The 26802-nt window shown below is 44.5% G+C and overlaps 1 protein-coding gene across 1 annotated transcript in view; it reads right to left on the reverse strand.

Annotated features, from left to right (window-relative positions):
• The window catches only part of acap3a (ArfGAP with coiled-coil, ankyrin repeat and PH domains 3a), a 331316-nt gene that overhangs the window by 70553 nt on the left and 233961 nt on the right, over positions 1-26802 (reverse strand). The window contains exons 9-10 of the mRNA XM_078558003.1: positions 22051-22125; positions 3440-3451 (exon numbers count right to left, since the gene is read on the reverse strand). Of these exons, the coding sequence (XP_078414129.1) occupies positions 3440-3451; positions 22051-22125 (87 nt within the window). The remainder of the gene's footprint in view (positions 1-3439; positions 3452-22050; positions 22126-26802) is intronic.

Here is a 26802-nt window from a genome sequence, read left to right on the forward strand (position 1 = left end):
TAAAAATAAAACATGAGTCCCCCCCCTAAAGTAACATGAACTGACTTTAACAATGCTTAAAAATACAACAAACCCAAAAGAAGCTGTTAAACCTATCCATATGAAAACATCTTGCTGTAGTGAAGATGCTACTATGCAACCTTGGTATATCCAGCATCCCTACTTTAGTTAGAACATAACAGCTCCACCACAGCTCGTGTCAAATGGATGTTCTGCAAGCCTCTACTGGCCAATATAATACATCGGAAGTCACTTAGCATGAATGGTCTTGGTAACGGATCTGTAAACAGCAATTGGTACAATGAATTTGCACAAACCAGGGAAAATGAAAAAAAAACAATAATTGTGGTTTAGTCTAAACACTGACAGATTATATAAAAAGCAAAGGTTATTCAAAGTTCCCAGTTGGTTAAATTTGGTTCTATAATAAACAAGTGAATCATGTGCAGCTATAGAAAGAAACCACCTCTTGAGGTGACTGGGTACAACTGGACGAGGTGTTAGTACAATCTCACCGCTATTCAAGTCAGGGCTGCTATCTATAACAACACTCTGATTATATAAAGGGGTGAAAATCATTGCTATTTATTGCCACAGACCTGTGTCAAAATAAACCCGGCACAGATTCCCAAACAATTTATAATTTGCCGTCTCCACGCTTAATCACAAATTGACTCTCCTTTTTCTACAAACAGTCCAGCATCATGTAGTCATGCTCCAGTGCAGCCCACATCAGCCACTGCCTACATTAATCTTGCCAGGAGGGACAGCTTTCAAAACCCTGGCAGTCTCCAGGCTGCACACCTTCCTCAGGGAAATCAGCAGCTGTGTAAGTAGCAATTCTTTGTTCTGATTACAGTGCTGGATATTAGTTTGAATTCATATCAGTTTGACAGTCCTTCCTTTTTGTTATACTTACACTTCAATGGGCTGGTATTAAGTAATTTTAATTACAGACTAGCACAGTTGCACTCTTGACGCACAACACCCCATCATGTGCTTTTTCTCATCTCACTAGGATTCATAACTTCTGTCACAAAACACTCGTCTTGCAGTAGGGAAACAAGCATCCATAGGTAAAAGTGATATGAAAACGTTGCTGGAATTTGCCTCTGTCGAATGTATAACTCAGCCTTCATTATTTATTAACTGCTGCAATAGAATCACTGACACACTTCACGTGTGCACAGCCCTTTGTTGGATTCTACTGTACATTCATCTCCCTATTCATGGGCTCACTTGTGGTCATCCATTCTCTCACACAGGAGCTAGCTCACAATCCCCCAGCTCCTGGGGTTCTGAGTGGTCTTTTGCCTCCCAGGTGCTGCGTACAGAAGGTGGGAAAAGCTTTGGAAAAAGGGATGGTAAGCAGGCCAAAGTCAAGGTCCCTGTTGGAATTAATGTCAAAGGGAAGGACAGGTTGGCAACCTTGCAGATGGTCTCTAAAGTACTAAGTGGACTAAAAAGCAGGGTTTCTAGGGTTCGTCAGCACCAATTGGAGAGGGGCAGGTGGTGCCTGGTTAACTTCACTGAATTTATTGAGGAAAACACAGACCAATAAAGAGAATGCCTTGGATATTCCAAATGTGGATTTTCAGAAGGAACTTGATAAGATGCTACAGAAGAATCATTACAAGATGACTGTATGTGACATTAAAGGATGTGTAATGATATAGATGGAGGAATGCTTAGGGGACAGAAAGCTAAAATAGAAGGTCATGGGTGTTTTACTATTATACTAATGATTTAGGAAAATGTGCAAGAGGCGTAAGGTCAAATTTGCATTAGAGTGCAATTTGACCAGATGGCTAGTGTGGAGAAAGCGCTGGTGCAGACTTGCTGGGTGAGATTGCCTGTTTTGCTGCTGCAACATTCTGTGGGGCATGTGTCTTCCGCTTAAAGTTTCATATGGCCTAGGTTCGGGGGATTAGGCAGGAGAGACATGAGCAGAATTCCGTGTCACTGGATCTTTCCTCCCTTTGTGCTTGATGCACACATTCTCCAGGACCTCCCGGGGGTGGGTGGGGCGTTCCTGCCATGAAAGGCAGTCACAGCTTCCGCCAGGGTCCACCAATAAGTACTGCCCTTGGAAACTGGGTGTGAGAGGATATGGGCCTCACCCCTGACCCCCCTCCCCACCCCCAAGAGGGGCTGCCCTTTCGAGCCTGATCCGTCACTCTTTGACTGATCAGTGCGTCAAAGTCATCTACCCTCCTTTGCTCCATGTCCCCTGAAACCCTCAACATACAAATCGATCTCATTAAATAGTCCAGCATCCACAACCTTTTGGAGGAGAGAATTCTAGATTTTCCCTACCATTTATGCAAAGCAATGCTTCTCACTCCTAAAATATGCTAAAATAGCCAAGCTGTCATTGAAGATTACACCCACATCTGAGGGAATAGTTTCTCTGTATTCACCCTTTTGAATCCCTTTATTATTTTAAACATCTCAGTGAGATCATTGTTCAATCTTCTACACGGAAAGTGAATGCAACTTGACCTCACACTTGAATTCTTTCAGCCCTGATACCTTTCTGGTGAATCTACATTGTAGCCCCTCCTGAGGTGTGTTGCCCAAAATTGAACCCCAGGTAGGGTCTGGCCAAGACCCTGTGCAACAGAATATCATTTCCTCACTTCTGTATCCAAACCATCTCAAGATAGAAGGCCAACAGCATCTCCCACTTAAAATAAGTTTGTAAATATTCAATCCGGGGAACAGCAGACTGCCACTCAGAGGCCGGAGCCATTTTACTATCATTATTCACTGTCACACAACCTGCCAGGGATTTGCACCTGTCATAAAGGCCTAAAATGTTGCTCATTCCCAAGCAGTATTCCCACTCGGTGCTCATTCCCAGACGGTATTCCCACTCGGTGCTCATTCCCAGACGGTATTCCCACTCGGTACTCATTCCCAGGTGGTATCCCCACCTGGTGCTCATTCCCAGGCAGTATTCCCACCTGGTGCTCATTCCCAGGCAGTATTCTCACCCGGTGCTCATTCCCAGGCAGAATTCCCACCTGGTGCTCATTCCCAGGCAGTATTCCCACCTGGTGCTCATTCCCAGGCAGTATTCCCATCTTGTGTTCATTCCCAGGTGGTATTCCCACCTGGTGCTCATTCCCAGGCAGTATTCCCACCCAGTGCCTGTTCTCAGGCTGTTTTCCCGTCTGGACCTCATCCAGCCCATTCAGATGAGTTAAACACAGAAACTAAATAGGTTCAGTTAAAGTCAGCTCAGCAACCTCCTTGTGTGAGGACAGGAAAGTCAGCATCTATAAATGTCCTGTAGAAACCCTTAACATTCTTTGCTTCCCATCTTGTACAGACTCTCATCAACCTTGTTTTGCTCCTTTCGGTGTTTTGCTTTTAGAAATAAATCAGATGAAAAAAATGCATTAAAAGGTATCAACAGGGATTGTTTTGCACCTACCTGTAGCAAAGTCTGTAGAGATTTGATTGGAGAACATCAAGGTAACCATGGGGGAAAAGAGAGACAAGAACAGGTTAGCGCATTCACCTGATTTAATTTGGAACATTCATACTGCAATTAAATGCGGTCAAGTTACCAGGACCCTGCCCTTACACTCTTGCCTGTCTGAAGTAATGAAACCACAAACAAGCTGATGGTGAATTTATATTGTCAATGCAGCATTGGTGCCATGTAGCTTTGCTTTGCATTGATGCTGAAGTTAGAATGTAAATGCGGCATGAATTTGTTATCTGGGTCCAACTTTACAGAAGCCTGAAGCTGAGTGAGAATCCTGAAATTCTCTGGAGAAGGGAATTGCACTTCGGAGTCAGGTTGGAACTTCCACACCTGATTACGGTCCAAGCCGGTGTCACTGTGATGTGGCTCCAGTTTCACAGAGACGCTGTGTTTGTGGAGTGTGACTGTACTATTACACCCTGTTAAATTCCAGAATTGGCATTATTGGAGGGGGTGAGCCAGAACAGCAAAGCGTGCACTGCAATTCTGGTCACCATGCAGGAGCTAAAAAGGCACAAGTCTGCAGCCAGATCATGTCTGGTGTTAGTAGTGGCAGTGCTGGTGTTTGCCATTAGCGATGGTGCTGCCTTGGGGAAAACCACATCCTTGCCAGTCTACAGCACTGCCACTGGAATTGAGTTGCTATGGGCTGTAAAAGCAATGCCAGTATCGGTGATTTTTGGTTTTTGGTGCTGTTAGCATTACAGGACCAATTTTATTCATCAGTAATACTGTCTGCCGGCGGCGTACAGAGAAATGTTGGCCGCACTGTCCATCCATTCGGTGGACTTCCACACTGGTAACACCTAACATCAGCTCCAAGGCTCCTCATAAAATTTAGCTGTGACCTACAATTTTCTTTTTGTGTTTACTCATGCAGGACTATAAATTGTAATTTATTAGAGTTAGCTGCAAGACTATAGAACACTGCAGTATTGTGGAGTTGCTTTAGTTGCAGTGGATGCTCTGTTGTACAAGGCCATTAGAACCTACATCATCAGTACCATCTGAGCCAGACGGTGATCTCATTCCATTCTGCTATTTAAAAATCAATAAATACACTAAGTAAGGACCTATTAACCCGTAGATAAAAGCAAAGAACTGCAGATGCTGGAAATCCAAAACAAAAACAAAAACAGAAATACCTGGAAAAACTCAGCAGGTCTGGCAGCATTGGTGGAGAAGAGCACAGTTGACGTTTCGAGTCCTCATGACCCTTCAACAGAACTAAGTAAAAATAATAGGAATTTTTCACCCCTTTCCTATTTTTACTTAGTTCTGTTGAAGGGTCATGAGGACTCGAAACGTCAACTGTGCTCTTCTCCACCGATGCTGCCAATTAACCCATATAATGCTGCCTCCCTGGGGAGTATTTTAATTTCTACCAGCCTACAGTTCTGTTATACACGCTTATCAGCAAATGTTTCATCAACTTGTTCTCTTGGTCTCCCTTGCATGGACCTGTATGTACTTGTTCGGTGTCAAACATCAAGAGTGAGCAAACCTCCCTCGTTCCTTCACTGTCGCTGGGTCAAAATCCTGAAACTCTCTCCCTAACAGCACTGTGGGTGTACCTACACCACGTGGACTGCAGCAGTTCAAGAAGGCAGCTCACCACCACCCTCTCAAGGGCAGCTAGGGAAGGACAACAGATGCTGGCCTAGCCAGTGATGCCCACATCCCATGAACCAATAAAAAAATTGCATAGTTATGGGCAGGAGAAGACATTCAGTCCATCTGGTCCACCTATTCTTTCAATGCATTTCTAACAACCCTGAATCTTATTTGTTGACAGGAACTTGTCTCGCTCCATTTCGAAATCCATTAAGGATATCTTCTTGCTCCATCACCATCATTGTAAATTCTCTTTGGGCAATGATTTTGAAATCGCTTACCAGGATTCACTCCCCCTTCAGCCATCTCAAACTGGAACTCTATCCCTAAAACCCTCAGTCTGACTACCTCTGTCTCTCTGGTTCACTACAAACCTACCACTTTAACCATGCATTCGACTCATCCATTACTGCTCACCGCCCGCTTCTCTTCCGCGAAGAGCCGGAGGTTGAGGTTATATATGCATTTTATAAATGCACAACTTTAATGTTACTAAGTCTGTCATCACCTCCACCTCTCATTCAGCTTCATCTCCAGTCAGTTCCACACCATCCACAATACAGGTACTGGAACTCGTATCCGGGAAGCTCGGGACATGGATGTGCTAGATTTGGGAATTTATGGATTTTGGGTCCTAGGCCTATCATTTACTTATAATACATAAAATAAAGCATGAAAAATAAAAAATAGTATACCCAGGGGGCCAACTCTGAGTGTAGCCAGCTTTCAGATCCTTCCGGATTTTGGGACTTTGGGATTTTGGTGTATTTTGGGATAAGGAGCCTGGCACCTGTACACCTGTATGTCTGTTTCCCAATTTTCCTTCTAATGCATTGCATGTTTACACATAAATGACAATATGCCCCAGCCATCTACTTCCATGGGAACCTCCATCTACTGTGTTATGACAGAGGTTCCCAAACTGTAGGCTGCGATCACCAGTGGGGGCCCAGGATGAGATTTTGGGGTCACAAGCTACGAGGCAACAATGGAGGCCATGGAGCTCGGACTGAGTTTAGACAGCGGTGATGTCCATTTAAATGCTTGCGTTTTTCCTCATGTTGTCTGGCGTGGCTTAATCATCTGTTCTCTGAGGCCCAGTCGCTGCTACGGCTGCAGCCCGTAAAATGGTGGGCCTTCGCATTTCACAGAGCAAACCCAGCAGTTTTATCTCGCCCCTGCCCCCATCCCCACTGCATCCCTCCCCACTGCTCAACAACTCTCTAAATCCTGACCCTCTCGCCCATTCACCCCCACTCATGAGGGGTCACACAAAGTCTGAGGTATTAAAATGGGGTCACATCAGGAAAACATTTGGGAAGCACTTCGTTATGAGTTGAGTAATAGAAAGACTTGCATTTATATAGCACCTTCCATAGCCTAAGGATGTCCCAAAATGCATTACAGCCAATGAAGTACTTTTTGAAGTGAAGTCACTGTTGCAATGTAGGGAATGTGGCAGGCAATTTGTACACAGCAAGATCCCACAAACAACAACATGATGATGACCATTGTTGGTTGAGAGATAAATCGGGAGAACTTCCCCGCTCTTCTTCAATTAGTGCCCGGGATCTTTTATGTCCTCCTGAGAGGGCAGATGGGGCTGTAGTTTAACTCAACTCATCCTAAAGCCAGCACCTCTGACAGTGCAGCATTCCCTCGGTACTGCTCTGGAGCGTCTGCCTGGATTTTGATAATGATCTGGATAATGAGGATCCATTTCATTTTGGTGCAAGACAATCTAAATAGACAATCTAAATAATTCATGCTTTAGCAAATGATATTCGGACCCTTTGAGCAATTCTATTGATAGACGTCTTATTGTTTGTTTGATGCTGATTTCTAAACAGGTTTGATATTTTCTGTTCTGATATCTTCTCTCCGTTAACCTGCCTTTTTGTTTTCCAGATGTTGACAGATATTTTCCACTGTCTTTTCAGTTTAATGGTTAAACATTGACTAACTACCATAATCTAGTCAGAATTTTAAACCATCCTGAACTCAGGAATGTAAAATAGCATTCTTCTCAATCAACAGGCTTACGTGAATGCCTCTGGTAAATACACCAGAGAAGAACTAATCAGCATTCCACGAGATACAACATGTTACTCTTCAAATGTATTGCCACAGAGCGAGAGAGATGGACAAGGGATAATGGGTAAAAGCAAAAAGCAAAAGATGAAAGCAAAATACTCTGGATGCTGGAAATCTGAAAAGAAAATAGAAAATGCTGGAAAAACTCAGCAGATCTAACAGCATCTGTGGAGAGAAAGACAGAGTTAATGTTTCGAGTCCGTTTGACTCTTCTTCAGATTAAATGATGACCAGATGATCTGATTTAGTGCTGTTGGGTGAGGGATAAATATTGGCCAAGCCTCCCTTGTTCTTCATCAAAAAGTGCCATGGGATCTTTTACATCCCATGCTTAAAAGGCCTCATCTGAGCTCTCATTAGGTCTCATCTGAAAGATGGCATCTGCAAAGGTACAACACTCGCCCCGTAATACACTGAGGTGTCAGCCTGGGTTATGTGCTCAAGTCTCTAAAGTGAACCCACAACCTCTGCGGTGAGAGTGGTGCCACTGAACTCAAGTTTCAGAGCGTTGGAGTGACAGAGAAATACCTACAAATGGAGAAGCATCCCCCAACCTTCAGTACCCCCCAACCTGCTTCTTCCCCCGTACATCCACTACAATTCTCCTCCATTCTTGTAGACGATAACTCCCGCTCCAGTGCTTCATTCAAGGGGCCAGTTTGTGTCTGACCCTAGAAGGCAATTGGCACCTGGCTATTTTAACTGGCAGCATCATGACCAAGTCTGCTGCTGTGCACCTCCACATCCACCTGGGAGGTGTCAGCTGTGGCTCAGTTCATAGCACCCTCGCCTTTGAATCAGAGGGTTGTGGGTTCATGTCCCACTCCTGGAAAACCAAGAACTGTGATTGTACTCGAAAGAAGTTGCAATCTGTGACTGTTGGTAACTCGAAAGAGCTCCAACATCCACCTGCACGCACTCTCCAGCAGAGGTCACTGTGCAGCAAATAGGAATGAGAAGCTCTGCAGATTTCATCAGTTTCCTCATCTCCTGGCACCAAGGCCCACACCCAGCGCGATTCCACCCACAATCATAGACTATTGATCAAATTGAAAAGAGCAATGTCAGAGTTATGAAAAGATCCAAAAATAATCTGAAGATTTACCTTTCAGAAACAAACATATTCAGACAGAAGGAGACACCTGCACACATATTCAGAAAGATGCACATGTACACATATCCATACATGTATGCATTAAAACATACAAAACAAGACAATAGCACATGTGTACACAGGCACAAACATGCCCACACATACATGTGTACATGCACAAGTATACAGATACCTGTGCTCAGACATGTTTCACACATGCTTGCACATGTATCGTACACGTATGCACACACATTCTCCATATCTGCGAATGCTTTCCAGTCAGGCCATCTGAATGGACTCCACTGGATCTGTTGCTGTCCTCAGAAACATGTGACAGAATCTATTCAAGTGTGTGTGTGTTTTTTTAATGGAAAATGGAATGACTGACCATCTGGCAGAAGGAAGGCAGCCATTCAGAGAGACTCATTAGAGGCTGAACAGAGAACAAAAATTCAGCCAGATGTACATTCAAGGCTGAGTTAAAGATGCTGTGGAATTTTCCTTTGATCTCTTTATGTGCGTTCATTCTAGTCACATGGATATCAGGTTAACTGCAATTAAACAGTGTGGTCTGTTGTTAACCACTTCACTGCTTACAATAACTAGCTTAACGATTCTGATTGGTTGCAATTTACGCAGGATTTACATGGTGATGATGTTGCAACTTCTGGTGCCTTTATTCCAGGAACAAAAAGATCTTTTTTAAGTGCCTACTACTCGCTCAGTGTTTTAGAGCCTGCAGGACCATCGGCTGAAGCAGGCTCGTCATGTCACCAGTAACAGTCACCGATCTTTGCTGTTGACGCTTTGCATTCAGTGCTGCAGGTTTATGCACTGCTTCAATGACATTACAACAATGTCTCACAAGCCTTGGTATAAATATAAATTCAGATTACGACAGAACACTGTCACAGGAAGGAAGAATTTCTACTTCTATCATGGCTTTCAAGACTTCCCAAATGCTTTACAGCCAATGAAGTGATTTCAAAGTGTAGTTGCTGCTGTTATAATGTTGAAAATGTAGTAGCTGATATGTACGCAGCAAGGTCCCAAAATGAGCAGTTTAATGATGATCAGATAATCTGATTTAGTGCTGTTGGGTGAGGGATAAATATTGCCCAGGCCTTCCTTGTTCTTCATCAAAAAGTGCCAGGGGATCTTTTACGTCCCATGCTTAAAAGGCCTCATCTGAGCTCTCATTAGGTCTCATCCGAAAGATGGCACCTGTGACAGTACAACACTCACCCCGTAATACACTGAGGTGTCAGCCTGGGTTATGGGCTCAAGTGTCTAAAGTGAACCCACAACCTCTGCGGTGAGATGGTGCCACTGAACCCAAGTTTCAGAGTGTTGGCGTGACAGGGAAATACCTGCAAATGGGTAAGTTATTGCTTCAGATTCCTCGTTAATAACTTGATGCCCTGCTCACCAGAACTCCCCTGATTCCGAGGAGGGATCATACAGCCAGTATCAGGGAAACAGCATTGCTCACCTTAACACAAGCCACTAGCAAAATCAAAAATGATCTTGCAGTTCTCAAAGCTGCTGTAAGTACTGGTGTGGCACAACACAAATAAAATGTTTCCTAAATAGAGCACCTATCAAACACTGTGCTTTGCTGATAACTGTAAAGCAGTTTGAACTGTGCAATGCCCATCCTGAATAGGTGTGTTCGGTTTACCGAATGCTGCACTGACCTTGAGAGCATCAAAATAAATCAAGATCCATTTGAAAAGCTGTTTTTAGTTGGTGCCCAGGGGCAGCAGCATCAGGACAGCTTGGAGTATGACTGTCCCTGTGACACTGGCAGCCTGTACGACGGCTTCTGGTGGCAATGGCAGCGAGGGGTACGCCTGTCCCTGGTGGCAATGGTAGCGAGGGGTACGCCTGTCCCTGGTGGCAATGGCAGCGAGGGGTACACCTGTCCCTGGTGGCAATGGCAACCTGGAGTACGACTGCTTCTGGTAACACTGGCAGCCCGTATGATTGCCTCTGGTGAAGCTGGCAACCTGTACTTCTGGCTGCACATGGGCTAAGGAGGCTGATGCAGCTTGGGTCTCCACTTGGAGGTGCTGTATTTTATGCCTTGGGGATATATGTAGAGATGACACACCATCTTGTGTGTGTGCACCAGGAGTTTTATTTACAGTGCTTTAAAATGTCTGCACCCATGGTGGGTGGGTGGATGTCCCTGTAGGGCTGCTGCTGCTCAGGCATCTGCCCTTATCATGTTAATAACTGTATCCCTGGGATATGGAACAGAGACAGAGACAAAATCTACCCTTGTGTGTACCTGGAGCACGCCTGGCACACATCCAGCCTCACATACGGTAACATCGGAATTTCTATCCCTTGAATATATTGGATGGAAACCCTTTGGTTAGTCACCATAGTCCACTTAAAATATTAACCTAGTCCTTTTTAGTTGAGATACTGTTGAGACCCACTGTGTATTTCCAACAACAACAACTTAAATTTATATAGCACCTGTAAAATAATAAAATGTCTCAAGGTGCTTCACAGGAGCATTATACAAAAAAGTATGAAACCAAGCCACATAAGGAGATATTAGGTCAGATGACCAAAAGCTTCATCAAAAGGTAGGTTTTAAGGAATGTCTTAAAGGAGGTAGAGAGGCGGGAGGTGTAGGGAGGGAATTCCTGAGATTGGAGCCTGAGCAACTGAAGGCATGGCCACTAAATGCTGGAGTGATTAAAACTGGGAATGCACAAGAAGCCAGAACTTGGGGAGTGCAGATATGTCAGAAGATTATGGAGTTGGAGGAGATTACAGAGATAGGGAGGGGTGTGGCCAAGGAGGGATTTGAAAACAAGGATGTGAATTTTAAAAACAAGGCGTTGCTTGACCAGGTGCCAATGTAGGTCAGCGAGCACAGGGGTGAGAGGTGAACAAGACTTGGTGTGAGTTAAGACGTGCCAGCAGAGTTTTAGATGACCTCAGTTAACCAAGGGTACCTCCCCATGCCCATGCAGAAGATGCAACACCTGCCCCTTCACTTCCTCTCTCCTCACTGTCCAAGGGCCCAAACACTCCTTTCAAGTGAAGCAGCATTTCACTTGCATTTCCCCTAACTTAGTCTACTGCATTCGTTGCTCCCAATGCGGTCTCCTCTACATTGGAGAGACCAAACGCAAACTGGGCGACCGCTTTGCAGGACACCTGCGGTCTGTCCGCAAGAAAGACCCAAACCTCCCTGTCGCTTGCCATTTTAACACTCCACCCTGTTCTCTTGCCCACATGTCTGTCCTTGGCTTGCTGCATTGTTCCAGTGAAGCCCAACGCAAACTGGAGGAACAGCACCTCATCTTCCGACTAGGCACTTTACAGCCTTGCGGGCTGAATATTGAATTCAACAACTTTAGATCTTAAACTCCCCCTCCCCCCATCCCCACCCCGTTTCTCCCCCCTCCCTTTTTTTCAATAATTTATATAGATTCTTCTTTTCCCACCTATTTCCATTATTTTTAAATCTAAAACTAAAACTTTGTTAGTCTTTCCACCCCACCCCCACTAGAGCTGTGCCTTGAGTATCCTGCCATCCATTCTTAATTAGCACTTTTCTTAGACAAATATCACCACCTTCAACACCTCTTTGATCCTTTTGTCTGTGACATCTTTTGATTATCTGCTCCTGTCACTGCTTGCTTATCTCCACAATCACCACACCCTCAACTTCTCTCTCCCCCCGCCCCCCCCACCTTAAACCAGCTTATATTTCACCTTTCTCCTAACTATGCTTCAGTTCTGCCGAAGGGTCGTGAAGGCTCGAAACGTTAACTGATTTCTTCTCCACCGATGCTGCCAGACCTGCTGAGTTTTTCCAGGTAATTCTGTTTTTGTTTTGGATTTCCAGCATCCGCAGTAGCTTTTAGCTTTTTGTTTTTATCACGGTGGAATGTGGGAGACCAACCAGGAGTGTATCGGAATAGTCAAGTCTAGCGGTAACAAAGGCAGATGAGCTGAGAGAATAAACTACTGGTAAAGCTTTCTTTTTTATTATTTTGTGTTTTGATGTTTGTGTAAAGTAATTCAGGTCTGCTATTAAAACTCTGAGGAATCAATGTGCTGATTCCTTTACTGCCTGACTTACCATAGTGACTTTGTCTACCCATTGTTAGAAACACTTGGCTTTGACTGTTCTCCATTTTCCACCATGTCCATCAAGAATCTCTTAGTATTCACCTCATGAATCATAACTTGTTTATTCCTCTCCCTTGAACTATGCAGCTGCACAGTCTGAACCCCACTCCCACCCCAGTTTGGTACAAAGTAAACTCCAACTTTCAATTCTACTTCAGTGAGCAGTTGCTGAGTGGGGGTTGCTTCCAATGGAATTGGGGGGCAGAAACTCATAGAACCAACAATTCCATGACAACAACAGGACCAACAGATCATTAAAGCCATAGGTTCAATAGATCATTAAAACTGGGCCCACCAAATTTGTTGCTACTTGCCTACAAAACCACAATGCTGTACTGTTCTACATTAGAGTTACAGTCTCAAACAATGCAGAGATTTCAGATGTCGCTCAATGCAGAGAAGTGCAAAGTATATTTTGGGGCAGGATTTTCCCTTCGTCAGGTGGGCACAGCGGGCGGGCCTGGGAGCGGCTGTGAAACAGAGCACCGCCCACGATCGACCCCCGACCGCGATTTCACGCTGGCTGGCCAATTAACAGCCAACCAGCATGAAATGCGCGCTGAGAGCCTCAGCACTGCTGGGGTGGGGGCTGGAGGAGCGTGAGCGCTGAAGCCTGCGCATGCGCAGGGGGTGCACGCAATGAAAGCTCCCTGAAGGCACAGAGCTGCCTCAGGGAGCTGAAGAATTTTACAATGAAAAATAAAGATTTAAAAAATAAGGGAAACATGTCCCCACATGTGACTCAGTCACATGAACAGGGACATAATAAAAATGATGTTTAAAAACTTTTTTTAAAAATTGCCGTTGGAAACGTCACCCCGCCTGTGGATGAGGTTTCCTAAAAAAAATGCAAAGGCCATCTGGCCTATTTGCCCGCCCGCCAACCGTAAGGTTGGATGGGCAGTGAAAAATACAAATTAATTGCTAGTTTAATGGCCTTAATAGGCCTCTTGTCGGCGGGCGTGCTGCCGACTCTCGCGTATTCCCGCCAACCGAAATATCGCGCGAGTGCACGAAAATGTCGGGACACTCGCCCGAAGTCATCGCGCGCTATTTTACTCCCTATCGGGTCGGGCGTGCACCCACCCATGTGACGTAAGATTCTGCCCTTGGGATAAAGAGCAATAAAAGGAACTATACCCTACAATCCTTAACAGGTTAGAGGAATAGAGATCTAAAGTGTGGATGCATAGATTGTTAAAGATGGAAGTACAGCGCAAAAGGATTCAGAGCTGCACACATTTATTTATACATAAGTGAAATGTCTGTCTGTTTGTTTTTGGCAAACTCCTCCAAGGTCATTGGGACAAATCCCCACCAAACTTGGAGGGATGATGCCTTGGACCAAGGGTCATGTCATAGGGGAATTGCCATCTAACCTCCCCCACCGAGGGCGCTTCAGCCTCCTAGCAGGGCATCCCACGGCCCTGCCTACTTTGTGTCCCTGTTGACACCGTAACTCAGATGTGCTTTAACCAACCTTAACCTACATTCCAAGAAAGAATGCGATGAATTTAAGTTATCAAACACCACCTTTCTTTCATGTTTCATTTGCTTCGTCTCTCATTTTATTTGCTTCATGTAAGTTATGTTTTGAGACACTGCATGCTATTACTTGGTAAGGGAAAGTGACAGGCAGCACATAGAGCCGGGGAAGATGAAAAGGCTAGAACAAAAAAGCAAAAAGTTGACAGCCAGCAATTAGAGAAAGAGAAGATGAAGACACTAGAGCAAGAAGTTGACAGAGAGAGACAGGATGCAAGAAAAAACAGTGCTGCAAGTCAGAGACCAAGACTGTTCTCGGAAGCTTTCATTTCTGATCCTCATCATAATTACAAGTCAGATCCAGAATATGATGTTGGCAGTAGATCAGATATAAGTGATGATCGTGTGCAACAAAGTGGAAAGATGAACCATCTTCGATCCGTTGTGCAAATGGTAAAGTACAATTGCCACCCTTAAGTGAATGTCTTTCTGACATTGAATGTCTTTCTGCTGGAAACAATAAAAAATCAAAACACTTCTCAAAACACATTAGAAAATATAACAGTTGGGCAAGATCACCAAGAATTCTCTTCATTTTGTCTCAAGAAGGAAGGACTTCTAATGCCGTCTATCATGAAATATTTCATGCTTAACTGCAGCGGTTCAAGAAGGCAGCTCACCATCACCTTCTCAAGGGCAACTAGGGATGGGCAATAAATGTTGGCCTAGCCAGCGAAGCCCACATCCCACAAATGAATAAAAAAAAACACTGAAAATGTAGACAGTGATACTGACAATGTAGAGAGTGACACTGACAATGTAGAGACACAATGTAGAGATTGACACTGACAATGTAGAGAGTGACACTGACAGTATAGAGAGTGACACTGACAATGTAGAGTGACACTGACAACGTAGAGAGTGACACTGACAATGTAGAGAGTGACACTGACAATGTAGAGAGTGACACTGACAGTATAGAAAGTGACACTGACAATGTAGAGATTGGCACTGACAGAGATTGACACTGACAACGTAAAGATTGACACTGACAATGTAGAGATTGACACTGACAATGTAGAGAGTGACACTGACAATGTAGAGAGTGACTATAGAGATTGGCACTGACAGAGATTGACACTGACAACATAAAGATTGACACTGACAATGTAGAGATTGGCACTGACAACGTAAAGATTGACACTGACAATGTAGAGATTGACACTGACAATGTAGAGAGTGACACTGACAATGTAGAGAGTGACACTGACAGTATAGAGATTGGCACTGACAGAGATTGACACTGACAACATAAAGATTGACACTGACAATGTAGAGATTGACACTGACAATGCAGAGAGTGACACTGACAATGTAGAGAGTGACACTACAGATATTTCCTTTGACACTGACGATGAAATATTAGAGTATTACTGAAAAAGTGACATATCTAAGCTTTTTGTCTTGCACTCATCAGGACACTTTGCAAGAATACCAATATAAGGGGAAAACAACAATTTATACTGTATGTGAAGAGAATGCTGATTAGTTGGCAGGTGGGCTCTGATTGGTAGAGGCATTGACATGGAGAATGCACTAGTGATGGTGACTGACAGTTAACTGCCAAGCACTGTTTGAAATTTAAACCAGGCAGCAAATGGCTGTCATTTATTTTGTTTAGCTGAAACAGGCGCAATGTGTGTACATGTTCTTTCTGTCTGCAAAGAACAGGGCCCTGTGTATTAATATATGTAGCTTCTAGAACATGCAAATGTGGCACACTGTGAGCATGACTGACAATCTTAAATTGGTTGTCAGTGTCATTCTTAGCACACTGAGGATTATTTAGCAAATATTGTCCAATTGCGGAATCACATCTAATGTTGGACACTGTGTTTGAGTTTTGCAAGCACGAGCTGGGTACAGTCTGTATCTTGCCTGTTGTGAACAGCGGCTGGGACATACTGTTTGATATGATCCGCCAGTCTTTGGGACATATGGCCTACATACCTAGCATCACACTGGCACTGAAACTCATTTGTGTGATAGGCAGAAAGGCTTGACGGCAGCATCCTGTTAGTGGCGAATATCACTCGTGTTGCTACTGCATAGTAGCAGCGTGAAACAGCTCGCTTCACCTGTTTTTTCACAGTTTTGAGATAGCTTGCCCTTCCAGGGTTAACTGAGGTACATTGGGCACTTTTCAGGGCTGAAAGCGATGGCCTTCGGCCCATTCGTGAGTCTGCGTGATATACAGCGTGAAATGTCTGATCAGGGTAGCCATTATCCTGCAGGATGCCTTTGATGCGCCCTATTTCAGCATCAAGCTTGCATGATGAGCAAATGGCTCGGGCCCTATTTACAAGGGAGCCGATATGACCAATCTTATAGTGTGTGGAACTGCAAGAATCCCAACGCATACATTGACCAGTGAAGGCAGGCTTGTGGTAGACCGCGGTCAAGAACCCCTAGCAGATTTCCCAACTAGTACGCCAAGGAAGTGGAGTTCATTTGACTGCTCCATTTCATAAGTGAATTTGAGTGCAGGATGGAGCCCATTAAGACAAGTAAGCAAATTGTCACATGCAAGCTGCGGATTTAAGTATAGCAAACGTATCATCCACATATCGGAAATATGCGAGGGGTAGGAGGTTAGGTGTAGTCCCATCGAAGACATATTTCTCATGGAACCCAACAAAAATGTTTGCAAGAGCTGGGCCTAGAAGGGAACTCATGGCAACACCATCTATCTGGGCATACATGTCAATGTATCAGTAATTACATTTTTAAGGTCCAGTAACAATCTTCTTGTTGGCTGGCAATGACATTGTATAGCAATTACAACGTTAAGACAATTGCATTGTTAAAACAGGTGATGGGCATTGGCTCACCTATAAATGTGTACAGCTGTAACACTGGCGTGGAAGGGACTGGGAGAGTCTGCTACACTACAGAGCTGTCTTGAGAATAAACCTGCTTGAGGTTAAAGACTAGCTTTGGACTCATTCTTCCATGAACAATCCCTTATTGTGAGTAACAATACATGGTGTCATTAAAACTGAACTCAACTGAGCGAGTTGCCAAGTTCATAAGTTCAATGAATACTGATTCATGCAATGATGGCGGGCCAATCAGATTCGCAGGTGTGGCACATCTGCATGTACCTGAAGCTACATATATTAATGCACAGAGCCCTGTTCTTTGCAGACAGAAAGAACGTGTACACACATGGCGCCTGTTTCAGCTAAACAAAATAAGTGATAGCCATTTGCTGACTCATTCCTCAGGGAAATGCCTTGAATAATCAGTCAAGCTGCCATGTTTACATTTCAAACAATGCTAAGCAGTTAACTTTCAGTCACCATCACTGGTGCATTCTCCATGGCAATGCCTCTGCCAATCAGAGTCCACTTGTTAATTAATCAGCACTCTCTTCACATATGGTATAAATTAATTTTCCCCTTTATATTGATATTCTTGCAAAGTGTCCTGATGAGTGCAAGTCAAAAAGCTTCGACACATCTCTTTTTTCAGCAATACTCAAGTATTGTACTATCAAATGACTATAAATATTAGGGTATTAACAAACATTGAGGAAATAGGTGTGGATGTAGATTTTGACCCTGAGGATTTTGAGTGGCACTGAGGATGTAGGGAATGGTTAGTAGAAACCATATGGTAAAAATCATAAATAATCTAATTAAACTAGAGTCAAGCCAAGTAAACTAAAGCAAATTAAGTAAATTCATTGTGTGAAAATAAATATTTTTTGTCAAATAATGTTATTGAATATAATAATTTTGTGTGGATTTAGGTATTTGTATTTGATATTTGTGAAATTATTAATTAAAATAATTGTGTGAAAGAAGGCAATTTAGTGAATTATTGAATGAAATCTGTTCGATATAAGAAATGCTTCAAATAAATTACTTCACAGAAACATCTTCATGGTCTGATTTTCAGCTTTAATACCTATCACATTCAGTCCGTATGCCCGTAGGGCAAATATCTCAGCTTATTACTTCATAAAAACATTTTTTTTATCTAATTTTTTAAATCCTATTTTTAACTTTCATCACTTTAACTTAACTTTATTTCCTGGATGTAGGATAGGTAGTCCAGCTTGTAATGAATATAAGCATAAGTGAGTGATATTGAATTTGGACAAGACAATGTTGAGGTAACATTAGTAATTCTGGGGAACCCATTTTAGGGAAGATAATCAAGCCATGGAAAGGGTACATCAAAGATTGGAAGATCAGGAATGAAATGCCTTAGTTGTGAAGATTGGTTCTTTCTTTCACCTGAACAGAGACTGTTAAGGGAAGAGGGTACAGGGAATCTAACTTTTTTCTTTAATGTGGGTATTCCTGGCAAGGCCAGCATTTGTTGCCCATCCTTAATTGCCCTTGAACCGAGTGGCTTGCTGGGCTATGTCAGAGAGCAATTAAGAGTCAACCGCATTGCTGTGGGGGTCTGGAGTCACACGCCAGGTAAGGAGGTCAGATTTTTTTTCTCTAAAGGGCATTAGTGAACTAGATGGGTTATTACGACAATCGGTGACAGTTGTCATGGTTGCCATTACTGAGACTACCTTTCAATTTCAGATTTATCGACTGAATTTAAATTCCACCAGCTGCCATGATGGGATTCGAACCAATGTCCCCAAAACATTAGCTTTGGCCTCTAGATTACCACTACACCACCATCTCCCCCTATTTTCAAAGTAATGGAAAGTATCGATAAGGCAAGTGCTGAAAGACCATTTCCACTATTTGGAAAGTCAGCAGCAATGAATAATAGACTTGAAATTAGCACTAAAATACAAAAGGGGAAGGGTTCTCATAAATATTTCACTCAGGATTACTGGAATATGGAATGCTTGAGCGCAGGTTGTTATAAATCATTTAACGGGGATATGTATTTAAGAAGGAAGAATATACAAAGTGGAAAGGGCAAGAATATATGATTGGGGTAGATAGTTCCAGTTGGAGAGCTAGCATGTTACAGGTGCAATGGGCTGAATGGCCTCCTTCCGTGCTAAAAATGCCATGATTCACTCCCCACTGAGATGGTAAAAGTGCAATTTCTTTGCTTAGTTTAAAACCCGTTTGTTACATAACATGTAATGGTTTCTATTTAAAAGCTCACAGTACAATTAGCTCACGGCTGTCTGATCATATCATGGACTGGTTCAGTAATTCCACTGGAGCTGTTGCCTGCAGCTGAGTGTAGTGTGGGGGAGGTGAAACACATTCTACATAATCTCCAGCCAACATATTGTTTCAAAATATTTCAACATGAAGATATTGGTAATGCTGATGCTGCATTTTTATTTTACCCACAATGTAACGTGTGGTGAATATGATTTAAGGACAATGTGAGGGTCAGAAATTTGATAGTGCCCTTTCTGCTTTCCATATACTAAAAAAGCATCTAAGGGCGGAAGTTTCGGCCCTGTCGAGGTGCGAGCGGGGTCGTAAAATGTGGCGAGTCGCTCAAAACCCGTAAAATCCTGCTGGCGTAGAATTCTGCCCTAAGCCTCCAATATGTCAAAGCCAATACTCATTATGAGCAGGAGGTGCGCTGCCCGCCATACTGGTATAGGTAGAATATGGGCTAAATCACAGAATGGCTACAGCACAGAAGGAGGTCATTCAGCCCATCGTGTCTGTGCTGGCTCTCTGAAGGAAAAAAAGAAACATACCCTATTTGGCTTGGCATCCATTTTTTTGGCCTCTTTGAAGCACCTTAGGATATTTCTGAGCACTGAAGATGTCCTACAGCCTCATGTTGCCGTTGTAATTGGTAGAAAGGGCTTAGAGTTTGTTGCAGGCCCTTAAGACAATGGCTTTGGTCTTCCCATATTTAACCTGAGAGAATTGTGGTCATCCAAGACTGGGCATGATACCAGAGAGACTGGGGGATCTGGGGGGAGATGGAGACTGGAGGGGTAGAACTGGGTATCACCTGTCCACATGTGGAAGCTGAAAATCTGCATGTGCAGGTGATGCTGTCAAGAGACAGCATGTTAATGAGGAACAGGGGGGGTCCAAAGATAGACCACTGAGAGTCTGCAGAGGTGAAGGTGTGGGGAAGGAGGGGGATGGGAGGAGAAGCCATTGCTGGAGATGCTTTGGTTACAAGTGACTGTGTAAGAATTGGAACCAAACAAGGGGCAAGTTAATCGAGCTAGACAATGGAGGAGAGATGTTGGAGGAGGACAATGTAGCTGACCATATTGGACAGAGAAGGATAGTGGTTACACCAGAGAAACAATCACAGATGATGTAGTTTGTGATTTAGGAATATTTTAGTGCTACAGCAGGTATAGAAGTGGGATTGTTGAGCCAAATGATCTTTTAAGTTCCTTAATAAAAGCAAAATACTGTAGATGCTGGAGATCTGAAATGAAAGCAGAAAGTATAGGAAAAACCCAGGAGATCTGGCAGCACCTGTGAGAGAGGAGCAGAGTTAACATCCAGTCTAATATAACTCTTCTTCAGTTCCTCAGGTGCTGCCAGACCTGATGAGTTTTTCCGGTTCATTCTGTTTTCAAGTTCCTTTATTTTTATGTTGTACAGCAAGACGGTATCTTATCAGTTGGTTAGTGGCAGTAAGAAAGTGGAAGAACAAAAGCAGGGACTTCAATACTCTGATACTCTCCGAGAGCGGAATTGTCCCAGATTTGCACCAAGTGCGGTACTGGGTGGGTAAAATGACGTTTTACCCACCGGTCACAATGGTGGGTTTTCACACTGTATCATCCCAAACCCGCCACATTAATTATGCATTCCCAGGATACACGCTGTTTCCATGGCAGGCGGGCTCCGATTCGCCAGCCACGCTGTCACCTCACCGCTTCATCACGCCAGGCACCACATTTAAAGTACAGCTGCGGTCAGACTGCAGCAAAGAAGACATGGCCCCGAAAGGCAAGAAGACCGCAGCCCTCAAGTGCCTTTTGGATGCCGTGGAGGCCCACTGTGATGCCCTCTGCACCCACTCTGCTGCAGGAGGGGCAGCTACATTACCACTCTGGCTTGGTAGGCGATGGCAGTGGTGATCAGTGTCAATGTTGCACAGGAGAGGTTGGCCATCCAATGCAGATAGAGGATGAATGATCTCATCTGTGCAGTCAGGGTATGGCAACCATCTCATCACTCTAAACTCACACATTCAAGTCCATCGCACATTCACTGGCATCTCACTCACTGCCAGCTCAAGGGACATCACCACCCATTCTCTCACACATACCCTCGCATGTCCATCTGGCCTCATCTCCTCTGGAGACTGCCTCCTCAGCCCTCGCCATCTTGAGGCCACTTGCACAGATCAACATGTGCCCCCACACACATCTTGGGATACCTTCCTTCCCCAGTACAGCCCTCAACCTTCAGCCTCTTCCCTTGCCTGAAGCCATTTCTCCCCCTTCCCCAAACAAGCTCTTGCCCTGCAGCTGTTGAAAAGCCACCCCCCCCCTTACAGCTGGTCTAGTGGGCAGAGACCTGCCCGTGAACCTCCCCTAAAAGTGATGTGGTGCTGTCTGAGAAGCCTGGCGCTGATGATTGCGAGTGCTGACCAAAGCAAGGCAGGCAAACAAACCTTGAAGTCTCAAGCGAAGTGCAGCCCACCTAGTGCACGCCTTATATATGCTGTTGTGAAGCGTGTTGGTGTGTTTTCCTGCTGACGTGGGTGGAGAATCCAGAGGAGTGGGGTAGGTCCGGTGGGCTGGCCTTATAATGATGTGCTGATGTGTTACAATGAGATTCCCGACATCTGATGGTGGAGAATGTGGCCTGCAATCGGCAGGCAGAGCGGACGATCACAAACTGGTTTCACGACATCGTGAAACCGATTTTTAGCCTTCTCGCCACATTGCCCGCTCACATCACCGGACGCGCCCAGTACCGGCAGGCACAGAAAATCCCAGCCCTGGAGTCCGCTTGCCAATGTAAACCACCTGAGCTTTGTGCCTGTGGGGTAGGATATTATCCGAACCCTTTGAGTGTGTCAACGTCTCTAACACTCTCCAAGATACTTGCTGTTCTTCATCCTATCTGAACGCAGGTGGCTAATGAGAGATCAAGCATTGCCTGGGACTTACCCGCTGCTGTATCAGTGCGTGCTTATGCTCCATTTCCCTTTTCTCCACCGCTGAGTCAATCACAAGCTGGTCCAGCTGAACAGGGGCAGAAAACAAACAAAAAAATAAAATCTGTTAGTCTACACACACAGCAAGGTTCAAGAATGTCTCCTGTGCAGAAAATCACCACAGCTTTGTCCTAATCGTCTGTCAAAAATCCAAAGCAAAATAGAAAAAAAAAAGACAAGATTATGAACACATCTTGAATCGTTTCTCAAATTTAAAGAAAGCTGCTTCATTCTTTGAATAATAACAGGAATTTAACCTATCAATAGCAATAGTAGATTGACTTGCACCTGTTTCTAGAATTATTCAGAGTTTCTGTGCATTTCTTCCCTGAGATTTAACATCACAAACAGGCCACTCTTTCTGGGATGGTTTTATGACAGAACAAGTGTTCACTTTGGAGGCAGAAAAGGCAATTGAGCTCACCACCACCTTCTCAAGGGCAACCAGGAGTGGGCAATAAATGCTGGCCCAGCCAGCGAAGCCCACATCCCATGAATGAATGCAAAAAAAATCCAGGGTTGAACCATACAAGCAATGTTTCCCCAGAACTCTCTCGGATTGTTCAGTTCTTTTGTGCAATCGTGGTGTAGAAAAGCAAACACCTTATTGCATGAATTCAAAAAAATTCTTAATTTATCCCAATTTCTTTCTCTTTTAAACTACCTAGCGTGGAGCGCCAGTGATTATACATTCCAAGTCTCAGTGTTATCTCGCTGACAGATAAAACTGTTACCTGCTACTCTGAGATATGGCCCACATGCCAGCTTGGGGTCAGGCCTCTCCTCTCAAACCCACTCCGGCCGTTAATGTAAGTTCACTCGGCCCGCGCGTAGACCCGGCAGGGCTTCCTGCGAGAACAATCATTCCCAGCAATGATGACGGAGGCCTTGGCTCCAGCCGCTGCCTTACCCGGGGGAGGAGAGGGGCAATGGGCATTCATGAAGGGGAAAGGGAAGAGGGAAAAGGGGGATGGCAATAAAGGGGGAGGGGAAAGAATGAAGGGCGGAGGGACAGGAAAGGGGAACATAAGGGGAATTGTGCTTGGGGGAGGTGGGGGCGGAGATTGAAGTGGTGTTTTGGGAGTGGAGAAAGAAAGTGGGACTTGCATTTATATAGCGCCTTTCAAGACTTCAGGATGTCCGAAAGCATTTTACAGCCGATGAAGTAATTTTGAAGTGCAGTCACTGTTGTAATGTTGGAGACTGGGGGGGAGCAGGGGGAGTGCCAGCATGAACTGAGGGACAAACACCAGATTGAACTGTGCGTGCGGAGGTGGGGAAGCAGTGTTAGCGTGGACTATTGAAAAAGGGAAAGTATGTCAGCTCGAATTCTGGAGGAAACGGAGATGAAATCCGGTGTGCACCAGGAGGATTAGAGGAAGATACCTCACCGCCTGCAATAGCTCAAGGCAGCAACTCACCACCACCATCCCGAGGGCAGTAAGGGATGGGCAACAAATGCTGGCCTTGGCAGCAATGCCCGCACCTCGTGAATGAATAAAAATATTGACAACTCTAGTACAAAGGAATAAAGAACAAATTTGCAGGCCTAGAGCATCTTTCACATCCTTAAGATATCCCAAAGCATTTCACAACCAATGAAGAGCAATCACTTTCGTTTTGTGGGCAAATAGCACAATTTGTACACAGCAAGGACCCCCAAATAGCAATGAGATAAATGATTGGTTTATCTGTTTTTAGGTTTAGAGATAGTTGGAAGGCTTTTTCAGCCTTTTTGACGTTTTGCCACTTAGCATGGGTGTTGGGGTCTGCATTGGTCCTGTGTGAGCTCGAGCAAGAACTTCCTAAACAGAGCTGCCTCATCCATTAGCTCACCACCTTGCAAATCTTGCAGCAGTAACTGTCCGCGGCGAGTTTAATGGATAATGAATGTACAAATCCAGCAGGTTCTTAAAAATAACGGGGCAGTTGAGGGCGTGATGCCAGCTGTGCAAAACAAGTGGTGGAGAGGAATAAATCGACTAGCAGCTCCTGGAGGTTGGCACCTCGTGGTTCAATCCTTCTTCCCCAGACCCTGCTGGCTAATTTGTGCATCATGCGTTAAGAACCTGCCATTATTTTTCCAGTAAGATCTGGCTCAATATCACCACTTTCTGCAACATCTCACACACCATCAGCCGTTGGTGAAGACTGCCCAAGTGAGGAGCCCCCCCAAATGGGGATCTTTTCTCCCCAGGCTAGAACCCAATGAGGGCTGAGGTTGAGAGATTACATAAGAATGTAAGAAATAGGAGCAGGAGTGAACCATTCGGCCCATCGAGCCTGCTCCGCCATTCAATAAGATCATGGCTGATCTTCTACTTCAACTCAACTTTCCCCATATCCCTCAATTGCTGAGAGATCATAATTTTTTTCAATCTCAGTCTTGAATATACGTAACGATGGGACATCCACAACTCTCTGGGGTATTACAAATGCGTTGTGCATTCAGATAAGGATCCTTTAGTTACATTTTTTCTACTCCTATTTTTTGCATGGACCTTATTCGTTGATGTACCATTAAGCACTTTGTCTCTTCCTGTTCCACTCTGCTTGTCTTTACCCAAATAAATACACTGCTCTAATGCCTCGACTTTGCTCTTCGGATTTCTAAACCTCCTTCTTCCTGACCTCTTTCTGCCTCTTCAGTTCTCTGCCCAAAGGCCTGACTGACCCACAGACCAAGACCTCCACCATGCGTAGGGTAAGGAGGCAGGTCCGGAGTCCACCCCAGTTGGAATGGGGTTGAGCCCCGTGCTGTTGGCACCAATCTGATCCACACCAGCTGTCCAGCCAACTGAGCCCCCAGGGAATTCAAGCTTCTGTGACAACAAGCTACTTTTACATAAATGTTGCAGGCCGGAGCTATGGATAGTGATGGTAGAGGCTCGAATTTCTTTCCACATGGCGGACCAGGGAATCTCTGCTGCTTTTAGCGCCTGCCATTGGTGTATGTTGGAAGGATTTAGAAGTTGAAACTCAACCTGTTTGGTCCTGTTGTGAATACGCCTTCCTTGGTCATCAAGCCCTGGAGCGGCACTCGTGGAGTTTCTGGCTGAGTGGCAGGGACACCATCCTCTGTGCCCCAGGACCTCCCCCTCACCGGAACCCCCAACCTCCACCTCCTCCACCCCTCCCCTTTTGGTTTAAAACCCTATCCACAGCCCTGGCTATACGATTCACCAGGCACTGATCCCAGCCACGATTGAGTGGAGCCCATCCCAACACAACTATCCTCCCACATTCACTGTGACTCTGTCACCTCACAGTCTCCATAGAGAGGGAGGAGATCCTCAGTCCACCAGCGTGGGCTGATGTATTTCATCGACAGCTAACGTATTTTTTATGTAGCTCATACAATCGACCCAACATATGCTTAGCAGCTCTGAATTCAGGAGCTGGTTATAATTAAAATTTTAAATTAAAAGTTTAAAACAATGACTTCAAGTCCTGCAGCCGCTTTTCTTTCATTACTTCAATGAAACAATTTTTTTTTCTTAATTATGCGATTAATGAATCCTCCAGGGGACTTTGCACACAGTTTTAGAGCACGCCTTTAGCGCTATTTCTGGAACTGCTCTCCTCCAGGGTACTTCCCATTTTTATGTGCCATAAATTAATACTCCACTGTTCTCAATGTGTTGAAGTAATTTGACACATGTAAAATAAATGCAGTCATACAGATGAAGTAGAATTTATATACCCACACTTGCATACATAAATACACATTTTATGTTATATATATATAAAACCATTTATTAAAAAATGTTCTTTCCTCCCCTACTTTGTCCTCTTTGTCACCTGAGGCTTTTGTTGATGTACAGCTCCATATGAGCTGGCTATCCAGCTGTAGCTTAGCTGGTAGCCACTCTCACCTCAGAGCCAGAAGGTTGAGAGGTTCAAGTCCCATTCCGGAGGCTTGAGCACTTGACTGAGACTCCAGTGCAGTACTGAGGGAGTGCTGCACTGTTGGAGGCGCCGTCTTTCGTTTAAGGCCTAAAACACAGTCCCCTGTCTGCATCTCAGGTGGTCGTAAAAGATCCCATGGCACTGGTCAAAGAAGAGCGTTCTCCCTGGTGTCCTGTCCAACATTTATACCTCATCCAATATTATTACAACAGATCAGTTAGTCACGATCACTGCCGTTTGTCGCAGTTTCCTGTCGGCAAGTTGGCTGCTGTGTTTCCTACATTACAACTGTGAGTACACTTCAAGAAAATACTCTGTTGGCTGTAAAACACTTTGGGAAATGGCGAGGTGCTGTGTAAATGTATGTTATTCTCTTTTCCTTTTCACGCTCCACTACCACATCCATATGTCTATATTCTTACGGAAGCCCAGATGGCTGTTGATAGACTATTCGACCATTGAGGCTTCACAGTCGGACCCAATTCTGCCCTCAGCTGACATTTGCTTCTGTGGAGTTTCTGGCAGGAGTCCCAGGAGAGGGAATCGGGAGCGGGAATCCTTTTGGGTTTTTGTTCCCCCGCCCAGTCCTAAGACAATTGAGCTTTTGAGAGGGACTAACCTGCTGGGTCTGTGTGGCTCTGTACCACCATGGACAGTGAATTTGTTCATTAAGCTACTGGAGGGACTTCTTAAACAAATAAAAGGGAGACTCCAGTTATTAAGTCTCTAGTTAATCCTCTTTCATAGAAATCTGCAAATAATCTCAGCAGATGAACCCTTTCCCATTAAACCCTTC

Source organism: Cetorhinus maximus, chromosome 15 (assembly GCF_964194155.1).
Source record: "Cetorhinus maximus chromosome 15, sCetMax3.hap1.1, whole genome shotgun sequence".
NCBI classification, from domain to species: Eukaryota; Metazoa; Chordata; class Chondrichthyes; order Lamniformes; family Cetorhinidae; genus Cetorhinus; species Cetorhinus maximus.